At 40.5% G+C, this 11,313-nt stretch overlaps 1 protein-coding gene across 1 annotated transcript in view; it reads left to right on the top strand.

Annotated features, from left to right (window-relative positions):
- The first annotated feature begins 591 nt into the window (after positions 1 to 591).
- The window catches only part of OC90 (otoconin 90), a 21,828-nt gene continuing 11,106 nt past the window's right edge, over positions 592 to 11,313 (top strand). The window contains exons 1-6 of the mRNA XM_009881051.1: positions 592 to 637; positions 4,338 to 4,403; positions 4,624 to 4,683; positions 4,954 to 5,128; positions 9,152 to 9,264; positions 10,671 to 10,799. Coding sequence (XP_009879353.1) covers positions 592 to 637; positions 4,338 to 4,403; positions 4,624 to 4,683; positions 4,954 to 5,128; positions 9,152 to 9,264; positions 10,671 to 10,799 — 589 coding nt within the window. The remainder of the gene's footprint in view (positions 638 to 4,337; positions 4,404 to 4,623; positions 4,684 to 4,953; positions 5,129 to 9,151; positions 9,265 to 10,670; positions 10,800 to 11,313) is intronic.

The raw sequence follows: 11,313 nt of genomic DNA, 5'->3' as shown, positions 1-11,313 counted from the left end.
ATACATTACATTAGTCTCCACATAGAGCAAATGTTTGACTACAAAGTGGGAGCGACTTTTGTGATGTGAAGCAAACTAACATAATGGATTGCAGATTAACATGGTTCAACAAAAGTAACTCCAGAATTTACACCGTGTTTCACAATAACTGCATTTAAACATGATGTGAAGAATTGTTTAAACATCTTGTTAGATCAAGTAAGATGTGAAAACTCTTTGCAAAACAAAGGAAACTTCAAGTACACAATTTTATTGCTAAATGGATTTTCCCTGTCTATGGCACTTTGGCAGAGCCTGTTGACTCACCTAAAGCAATACTGAAATAAGTATTCTTAGTCAGGTTTATAGTGGACATTGGTAAAATTTGAAAGATACATAAGGCTCAACATTGCTGTAATATGCACATTGACTATGATAAGGGTAAAAACTGAATTGCATCAAGCAGAAATATGGCTACAAAAGAATGATTTTCTAAGTTGATGTCTTCCCAATCCCAGATTCAAGAGGTAACATTCTGCCTGATCTTTTACGTAAATCGCCAGACACGCCAGTCTGCTGTGTGACTTTTTCTTGTCTTTGGATTAGACAAAAATGATTGTAATTCTACTGATGTCTATGTCAATGGTGCCGTACAATGGTAAGTGGCAATGTATTTTTATGATTATTTGACATTTATGTCTAAATACCATTTTAAGTATATGCATTTCAAAACAATCCTTTAGAATCACACCTTCTCTGCCCTCAAACCTAGTTGTGTAACACTTAAATGCACTAAAATAAGTTTCTCTATGGACTACTTATAAAATGTATTTTTCTTAGGACTTGTAGTGAAACAAGAAAGATTTAGCAGGCTTAAAAATATATTAAAAAAAAATAATTGCAACTTCCCCTCTGATGGCATTTGGTCATGATTTAAGTCCTTTAGACTCCAAAAAACTTACAAGTTACTTATGAAGAGAAATTACTCATTAAACAAATGCGTATTTTCTACATTCTCCAAACCATTTAGTGCATTCTGAAATATAACTCATATTCAGCTAAAGCTCCTCTTTCAAATTTTATTATGAATAGGGTTTATTTTTCTTCATATAATTCTTTAGATTTTATTGTCATGGGTGAAGGAGCTTCCCAGCGACTGGGAGGGGTAAACATTTCAAATTTCTGCAGTCACTGCACTGTGTAGGAATTTCATTAGGAATAGCAGTGTGCACGGGAAGAGAAGGACTCTTAGAAGGTCAAACACAATTTCTGGTCACTCCATGGGGTTATTTCTAAAGGGAAAAGAAATCTCAGCACCCTGGCATAGACAAAACTCTGCACTTACCCTACTTCAACTTCACCAGTTGCCTCTCTTCTAAGGGGTTGTGTGCATTAGAAGCCGGTGAAGAAACAGGTCTAACACAAAACACATGGGCTAAAATATATTGATGAAGCTGAACCTTAAGACTCCTACTATGTGAACAGAAATCAGTGAGAATATTAGCATTTTGCACTGCAGTGAAAAACAATGCCAAAATACCTAGACCATTTATTCATAAAAAATAAAGGGGTATTTAGTCCCCAGATGTAAAAGGGACTATATATATTTATAATATCTAGTGCACTCCGAAATATCTGGACAGTCATAACTTTTTCTGACATTTCCCCCCAAACCTCAGAAAGCTGTGCCACAGTTTTTAGGTTCTTTTCCCCCAGCTAAGCAGAATCTGAGCACAAAGATCTAAAATGTTACCATTTTATATTCAGAGAAGATTATTGATGTATATTTATGTGGGATGTACTGGGCTGATCTCTGCTTCGAGACTGAAGCAAGTATCTGTGCGTGAACTAGGCTCTTTGTGAGGAGCTAATGTGATTTACCTTGAATAAATTAAATAGGTTGGGTTTGCGGCACCCTGGCTTTTCCTGGCACAGCCAAGGTTTCTGCTCCCCAAGGATTATAATGACTGCATCCATGCCCTGAATAATAACATTTTAACTTGCCACGATTGCAAAAAAACAGCTGGAGGTGCACCGGTGTTTTTTTGATGTGCTTTTTCAGATAAGACTTCAGAAAAGTGTTGTCAGAGTGGCAACACCACAGACACAAACCAGAAACATTTTTACCTGTATCTAAATGTTGAAAGACATTCTGTGGATACGGTATACAAGTGGAAAGCCCAAGAGCTGACTTATCATACAAGCCTGCCCAGGACATGTGCCAAGTCGTTTAGCATGTTTTGGAGAAAGTCGAGGAGATGGTGACCTCCCCAGGGCCTTCTGAGGTGTAAAGGATTGATTTTTGTAGTCCAGTCTTTCACTGACTATACAGGGAACAATGTAGGACCACTGATAGCCCCCAAAAACATGATGGCAAAAGAAGAGAATAATTAATCCAGAAAGTATTTTCTCTTTGTCCCTCCCCCCATAATTTAAACAAAATTAAGCAATCTTGTCAGCAAGCATTGGTTCATTGATCTTAGTGACAATTAGAAATATCATTCTTTGTAATGAAAGGATTAGAAGAGCCAAAGTTTTACCAAGCTGCTGACCCTGTGGTAGACATTTTTCTCTAGGGGAGCTTCAAACATTTATATGTTAATTGGGTGTGTGCAAATTAAGTTTGCTGGGAAGAGCTAAGTGCAAGTGAAGGATGCTGGAGCAATCACAACTTCCAGCAGTTCTGTAACATGGCTGCCTCATTTCTACTCAATGTGATTTTCATGTTTTCCAAAATTTTGCTGAAAGGACCGAATGATCAATGGCTATTCATCAATGGACACTGAGCTGGAGCCATAGTGTTATACAGAGTGTCAAAGCCTGGCTCTAGATGCACTTGACAGAACAGGGTGTGGGGGAAGGAAGTTTGTCATTGCAGAGGAAACACAGGCTTTAAGCCACAAAATAAGGGACAGTTTTTCTTTAGCAAGCATTTGTAAAAGTATACAGTGCTCGATGCTATTTATTTTGCAAGGTACACCATTATTTTGCTTGACTTTGAATTCCTCACGGTTGTGAAGCTTCCGACAGACTTCTTCCAGTTCTGTGAAAAGGCCAGCTTTTATTGGGAGACCTTTTCTGGTTTGTGGAAAGCAGTCTGTTCCCCTTGCACCTGCTGTAATGAAGGGCACTTCTGATGGATTGTTGTGAGCAAGACTTTCAGGAAAAGAATAATGTAAGGGGAAGCACCTCTTCCTACCTCCCTCAATCCCATATCCATTTCTGCCACTAAACTTGAGAAACAAATTTCTGGAGGTGTAGGACTGTTACCATGAACATCTTATATATTCGACAAAAGAGGAAAAAAAAAATTGGAAAATCCTGAAAGGCTGTTATACACAATCTAAAAAAAAAACCTAAAAAAAAGTCCTATTTTTCCCGATCCTTTGCTAAACATAGAGTTAAGCCTTATATCTAAAACTCCACTACTATGCTTTACTCTCTTACACCTATATTTATTTCAGGAAAATGCAACAGATTAGCAACATAACTGTCAGCTCTTTCCCAAAATTTTTCTTAGAGAAAATGGACAGCTTTCCTAATGCCAGTTATTCTGAGACATAACTATGCCATGAATTTAACATTACTTTTTTTCTTCAGTTTTTAGAATGTTGAGCCAATAAATACCCTTGATTTATTATCTTTTTTTTTTAAAAAAAAAAAAAAGTCAAATTTAAATAAATTCAAAGTAACGCATTCTCCTAAAATCGTGCAGAAGATAAGAACAAGGAAAAAATGGAAAGGGATAGAACAAGTATTAGATTTCACTTTAATTCTCTAATTCAGGCCATGGCAAACAGAAAAAAAATAAAAGAGTGGAAAATATACTACAGCATCTTCGGGAAGAAAAAGAGATAATTAACTTAAGAAAGAAATAGTGAGAGGAAGAGAGGAAATAAGGCAATAAGCAATAAGGACTCAGAAAAACCGAACCTCTTGACTTCAAATAAGTGAAGAGCACAGGGTTACGGAATAGAAACATTTGGGACAATGAAAGTAGTTGAGCAACTAAAACAAATTTATACTGTTCTACTGATTTATCCCAGTGAGTGCTACTGTTCAGAAGAGCACAGGAATACAAGGGTTAGCACGTCCTCACTAGCAATACCTCCATTTAACAGAGGACTGATTTTTAAGCTGAAGTGAATGTGACTTACCAGTACACTTCTGGGCTTTCCTAGGTGTGGGTGGAGCTGAGCAAATCTTTCATGGCTTTGATAAATCAGCTTGCTAGTGTAGGAAGATACTCAAAATGCCCACAGTGTATGTATCATAATGAAGTATATGTTGTTGGTTTGTTGGATTTTTTTTTTTTTATTTTTAAATCTTTTTCTTCTCAAATTTGTTTGCTGAGGTAGGTGGCCAAGAATTGGAGCCACCAGCATTCCTGCCAGAGCTTCTTGACACACCTGAAAGAATACTGAGTAAGAATGGTTTAAGCTTTACTTTCTACAAGATTGCATGGTAGTGGGGAATCACTTGTACTTCAGAAGTGTTGCAGGGAAGTGCACTGTTAGCAAATACCGAGTAACTCTTATCTCAAAATGGTTTAACAACTGAAGCAAGACTGGGGGCAGTCTGGGGACAGTTTTTGTCATTTACTTTTTTGAAAAGAAGTGTGGTTTGTTTATTTTTTTCATTTAGACAATGCCACATTCTTCAATGGAGTCTTTCAAAATGTGGAAAGTGTTGCATTATTTTTTGGTAAGTATGTGTTCCATTTGTACTTGAGCACTGAATAGAAATCCCATGGAGTTTGCTTTTCTGTACACTGAAAAGGAACATGGATTTTTGAGGCCGTAGATTTCCCCGAAGACTGTTATAATACTAAATACTGTTGAGTGTCAAGCATTGCTCAATATCCCTATGTTACTGCCCTGTTTAGGTTCTGCGTTCACATGAACATCACCCATGTGTGACCCACACCTGGCTCACCTCCATTTACCATGCATCCTATGCCTGTTCTCGTTCCAGACTGCCTGGGTTCTCACTTCACCTGGTTACAGTCCATCTTCACTAACTTCCCTGCCCTGCTCAACTTTGTGAACAAAATGAAGTGTGTTACTGGTTTTTGTCCCAGGGATTTTGAAGACTATGGTTGCTCTTGCCGGTTTGAGATGGAAGGGCTCCCGGTGGATGAAGCTGATGAGTAAGTCTTATCCATGAGATGTCTTCTTCTGCTTGAATTGCTGTCAGTGCCCTTGTGTTCTGATGACCCAAAGCATAACACTTGCCTAAACAGTTTAAGGACAGTTGTTAAAATAATAGATTTATTCAGAGGGTAAATCAGTCCCAGACCATCCAGCTCTGTTTAATCTAGTCATCACTTGTTTGCAACCTAAGTATCTGCTATGACCTACAAAAGATAACTTCAACTATGGTTTATCAGCCCTGTCCTGTGTTATTCCCACCTGCTGGTGATCATTATATTTTCACTGGGCCAGCGCCCCACACCAGTTTCCTTACAGTATGGTTTGGAAACAGATGAAGTTGAGGTGGCCACAATCTACAGTGTGTGATGATCTATTTGCTTCTTTTTTCTCATAGCTCAAAGTCTCTTTTTATTTCCCCACGCTTTGATGTGGAGAAATATTCCTATCCTACAGATAAAAGCAGTCCCCCACACCTGCATATATTTCCACCGATGCAGCTCTGGTGGCACAGCTGGTTTAAATGGGTTACAAAGAGTAGTCACTAACACAATAGAATAAGGAAACACCATACCCGCCTCCTTGACATATCTTACCCAGAGGTCTCTAAATTCTGAATAGGTCTTTGAGACCAAAACCTCATTCGTTTCTTTATACTGGGGAATCCTTTCTCACACTTAAATTGGTGCCAAAAACTGGAGGACTTGTTAAGGTGAGCAGGAGAGCATTATTCTGAGCAGTTTAGTGAGTTTACAATCTTACCAAACTTTTTGTAGTGAGAGCTGTGTAATACACCAGTAATGTAAGCTCCTAGTGGACTATAATGGAAACGTTGACATCTGAGGGGGATTTAACCAACAGAATCAGGTTACAGCGGAATATGAATTCAAGTGGCATTTAGGAGGGTGAGTAGATCTTGCCCTGAATACCTGTGTACATGCAGAAATTGTAAGACATTGGAGCATCCAGGCACAGAGAAGAACAATGTAGCTCGATAGCTCTTGCCAGTACCATGCAGCAGGAACAAACCCATCCAAACTCCACTCTATGCTTTGGAGGGATAGTGCCCCACAGTCTGATTGGGCTAGTGATAAAAATCTCAGGCCAGAACAATCAAACGGTTGTTCACTTATGCCAGCAGGAGGTGTGAAAAGAAATTCAAAGACAATCAAGATCCATCCACATCTAAATAGAAAAAAGTTTTTTCCCAAGAATGTAAGGTAACGTATTAATTCCGAGTGAAGACAGCAATGGTTGAGAAAGGGCTAATGCCTATAGCTGGATGGAAATTAATACATCCACTTTCCAGCACAGGATGGCTAGGAAAATTAAGATTTAACCCTGCTACTGGAAAAAAGCCATGGGACATCCTATGAAAGGTTTTCTGAACAATTGTGATGACATGCTGAAATGAGAGCTTGAGTCAGTTCAATGGATTGATACACGAAGAGCCGAGCACCTGGGCTTTCGCTTCACTCAGCTTCATTTTAATGCAGAGCAGTGTAAATACAGAAACAGCAGAACGATCTATCAGCAGTTTTGTCCTGAGAAATGCCCACAGAGCCACTTTGTGTTTACAAATTGGTTAGCAGTCCTGCGGTGAGGTTTCATCATCAGCATGGCAACCCCACTGCAGTTTGCAGCAGATGGAAACTGATTATTGTTTTGCCACTGACACAGATATGCCCTTGGTTCAAGAGAGCCTCCAAACAGGTGGCTGCTACGTGTCTTTCTCAGATACAGTTCCCACAGAGTTCCAATTTTTTCACTAACTTTATTTCTTAGAAACTAGTTTTTTAGAAACTAGGCAACTAAGTTTTCTGATTAACTATTGCATTAAGTGTTGATGTAGTTGTAGTGCTCTTTATAAACAACCAAGAACTGCAGGGAGTTTGCATTAGACTAATTATGCAGTTAGAGGAGATTTCAGGTGCTGATGCCTCACTGGACCTCAGGCAGAGACAGGAGTGGGTGTTGAGACATGTCATTGGCTGTATGTTTAAACCCTGCTCCTGATGGAGCTTACAGACTTCAGCCTCACCTCTGAAACAAGGCACAGTAGCATTTGTGGTGTGGAGGAACCATCGGGGCCTCTCTGCAGAATGCTATTTGCCCTCACCTTTGTTCAATACATTCCTGCAGTCTCCTAGACCAGGTTACAGCAGGGAGCAAGACCACTAACAGGCAGCAGAATCATAGAATCATAGAATTGTCTAGGTTGGAAGCGACCCTTGGGATCATCGAGTCCAACCATCTACCCTACTTTACAAAGTTCTCCCCTACACCATATCCCCCAACACCACATCTAAACGGCTCTTGAACACATCCAGGGATGGTGACTCAACCACCTCCCTGGGCAGCCTATTCCAATGCCCGACCACTCTTTCTGTGAAAAATTCTTTCCTAATATTCAGTTTAAACATTCAGAGACACTGGAGTGCAAGAAACTGGACTTCGAAACTTTGTCAGCTGGGATAACGCTGTTTGTGTGCTCTGAGCAAACTGCACCACTGATGCCTTTCACCAAGTCCAAAGTCTGTAGGCGATTAGGACTGCTCCACTGGTTGTGAGGACATATTACATATTGTAATAATTATTTATGAATACAGTAAGTGATTAAATATTGAATGCTGTGACCCTGCTCTGGCAGGGGGGTTGGACTAGATGATCTCCAGAGGTCCCTTCCAACCCTGACCATTCTGTCATTCTGTGATTCTGTGCTTCCTAAATATAGGGAGTGAGAAAGTGGACGCGCAGCCTAGAAGGGAACCTGCAAGGGGCAGGTGTTTGCTCCCTGCTCTCATCAGTGCATGAGCGCTTCTGTCCACGGGTGTGTTCAGTGCATATGCAGGGCTGCGGGTGATGTATAAAAGTACATTCACTGTGTCTTTTACAAAAATTCCACATGAGCTTAATTTAAGTTAACACCTTACATCGTGATCGCAAGTTAACCCTTCCTGGTGGCAGATGATGGGGTTGAGTCTTAATGCTGTCTTTGCATTCAGCATGGTCAAAACCAATGGCAATTCAATAACAGACCCCTGTTCTCAGTCCATTCCTCTGAAATTAGGGTATTTCAATCTAAATCTAACAGCAATCCCCTGCTTAATTTATGTAACAATCTTATATGGGGTAAGTGATTGCTGCATGTTTTACTGGTGTTTCATTTATAGCTGTTATAGTACACAAAGATGTTGTTATAACATAGAAGTAGATGGCTTGCCTGTTCAAAACCAGGTGAAGAGAAGAGAGGATTGAGGAGGAGCTGGTTGTTTTTGTTGACTTTTCATTGCTATTCACAGGTAACGTGGTCGCACAGACATCTGTGGTCTGCATGACAGCAGGGCTGCAGGAAAAGTCAAAGTTTCTAACTGTCTTTGCTGTGTGGTGGTGGGAGAAAGGTGCTTTACTCCAGTATGAGAAAAATATTTTGTGCCCCCTTCCCACAGCTAAATAGTGCATTTTAATTCTGATTGTTGCACGGAACAGAAAGTACAAGAAATGGGATAACACTGCGTGTATTTATACAGTCTCAGCGAATCACAGGGATTCACAAGGCCTTGCAGACACATTATCCCTCCTTGAGTGCAAGGTTCTGTGTAGTTCTCCAAATCTGCAGTGAGAAAGGTTGTGACAGGACCGGATCCGAGACCTCTAGAGCCAAGCCATGGGGCACTGTTTGGCAGTGAGCTGACAGTGCTGTGGGTGGATATTTGGGCACTGGTAGTGGATTTATCATTTAAACTCCTTCTAGAGTCCTTGTAAGAACTCAGGACAGAAATATAAGTGTGGTCTCCCACAGCATGCAGACCTGCCCTCAACACCGAGTTTTGCATCCAGCTGTACTTACCTACCAGTCTGACTCAGGGGAAAGCAGTACTCAGCCTTTCTTGTGTCTAGGGAGCACACTGAGGACCTCTTTTTCTCCTCTGGCATCTTTTGTGTTCTTGTGTAAGAGCAACATGAAAGCATTGCAGTCTGATCTTGAACTGAAAATAAATTGCATTATTTCATTCTTTAAGATGCTGTTTCCAGCACCGCAAATGCTATGAGGAAGCAATAGAGATGGAGTGCACATGGGACCCATCAAAGATTTCTACAGATGTCAGCTGCTCTACTGAAAACCTGACCTGTGGTAAGATAAACCTATCACAAGAGCATAATACTGGAGCCTCACCACGACCGAGACATCTGTTCTGGTCTAACTACCAAAAGTAATACATAAATGAAGCAGAAACCACATCCACATGTGGATTTTTAAGGGCTTCATTGTTCTGCTCAGGGGTGAATGGAAATAGGAACATACAGAAGCATCAAAGTCCAACTAGGCAGGGAATTTGTAGTCCAATAACTAGAAATTTGTCAGGGCTCCTTTAATAGGCAGCCTCTTGCCGAGGTTTCCCTGGCTTTGCAGGACCACTAAGCATTGCTTGAGATATCTGCACACATCAGAAATGCAGCGGATGCCGGGGAAAGACCCGAAAAACAGTTCCCTTCTGAAGCTTCAAGGCCTGATTTTAATATACTTTGAGGTATCAAATTCGTTGTTCACAAGGTCATATGTACTCCTCAGCTACAACAGCATCACCAGCGAGGGCAGAGACCATGCTGCTATAATAGAAGCTCCTCCATGCAATACTAATACAGTCCTGGAAAGTGTGGACTGCGGCTCTCTAACACCTAATCGATTTTAATATAATTTTGCAGCAAGTATTGACTCTGAGAAATGACTATATGCTAGAACATGATTTGAGGATACCAGCAAAGAGGAACAGAATCCCCAAAACATACCCTTATAGCCTGTTTAAACAACAGTATGATCCAATTTCCTTTTCTTGTTTCAAGTTAAAATCATTTTTGCTATTTAGGCCAATCTATAAAGGTCCAAGTGCATTTAAACATGAGTACTGCTTTTTTAGCTCTTTTCATACTTTATGAACAGAAAACATTTGGTTCAAACTAAAAAAAAAAAAAAGAGGAACAAAAAAATATAGTCCCCATCAAAAATGTGAAACAGAAGTGTGACAGCTCTGAAAGGTGAACATTTTTTTTGAAACCCTGAAAGGAAGAAAGTTTTGAAGTAGGAAAATAGTATTTGCTGGGAAACTTTCATAGGAGCAAACTCTTTATAAGGAGAAAGACTCATCTTACTTGAAAAGCTTGGCTTGTGGACTATGACTTCTTGAGGTTAGGAGGAATATTTTAATGAAGTCTGTGAAATGTCAAACTCAGTATCAGCTGGGTTAAGTTTTCCATGGAAAAAACAGAGGCAGCAAAGAACTGCTCTGTGGCCCTCAGTACTCTGCAGAATGAACCAGCACAGGCAAGAAGGCTAATGCCAGCCGTGCCAGGCTACTTTGGTTGGTGTTTCAAAAACAAACTGTGTTGGACTATGAAACTTGACTGTATTTAATGTGAAGCAGCACAGTATAAATAGGTTTGCACTAATGAATATAGACACAAACCTTACAGGGAGGAAAAAGCAGGAAGCAGGAAAGATATTTCAATAGTTCCTTGTTGGGTTTTTTATTTTACTTCCAGAGTCTGGGGATCCTTGTGAACAGTTCCTCTGCAACTGTGACAAAGCTGCCATTGAATGCTTTGTGAACGCACATATTAACTCTTCCTTGAATGGGCTGGATGTCTCCTTCTGTCCATCTGCAGTTACAGGTAATAATAAGGATCTGATCGACTGCCTCCTCCTGCCAGTTTTTCTGCTGGCATCAGATTTAACCCAGCGAGAACGAAGCAGGAGCTGGGTGCTTTCCTGCACTAAATCTGGCAGTTTGTCTATTCTCTGTTTCATGTGTCCTTCCCACACATTACTGCTACATTCCCCCTTTACTGCTACTTGAGTGAATACCAATAGAGAAGAAGAAATTGGCATCCTGGAGCAAGTCCAGGAGAGGTTATGGAGCTGGTGCGGGGGCTGGAGCACATGATGAAAGAGAAGGAGGCTCGGGGGAGATCTTTTTGCCGTCCTCAATACCTAGTGGGGTGTGTAGAGAAGATGGAGCCAGACTCTTCCTGGAGGTGCACAGGGACAGGACAAGAGGCAAGAGACACTACTACAAAAGGGAAATTCCAGTTAGATATGAATTTTTTTTTTTGGGGGGGGGAGGCTCCTGTCAGCCCTGCGAGGCTCTTGCCAACGTGAATGAATGGGTGACACTTCACGGAATCA

The sequence above is a fragment of the Charadrius vociferus genome, unplaced genomic scaffold, assembly GCF_000708025.1.
Source record: "Charadrius vociferus isolate BGI_N301 unplaced genomic scaffold, ASM70802v2 scaffold2, whole genome shotgun sequence".
NCBI classification, from domain to species: Eukaryota; Metazoa; Chordata; class Aves; order Charadriiformes; family Charadriidae; genus Charadrius; species Charadrius vociferus.
Note: the sequence above shows the minus strand (reverse complement) of the source record. Positions and strands in the feature narration are given on the sequence as shown.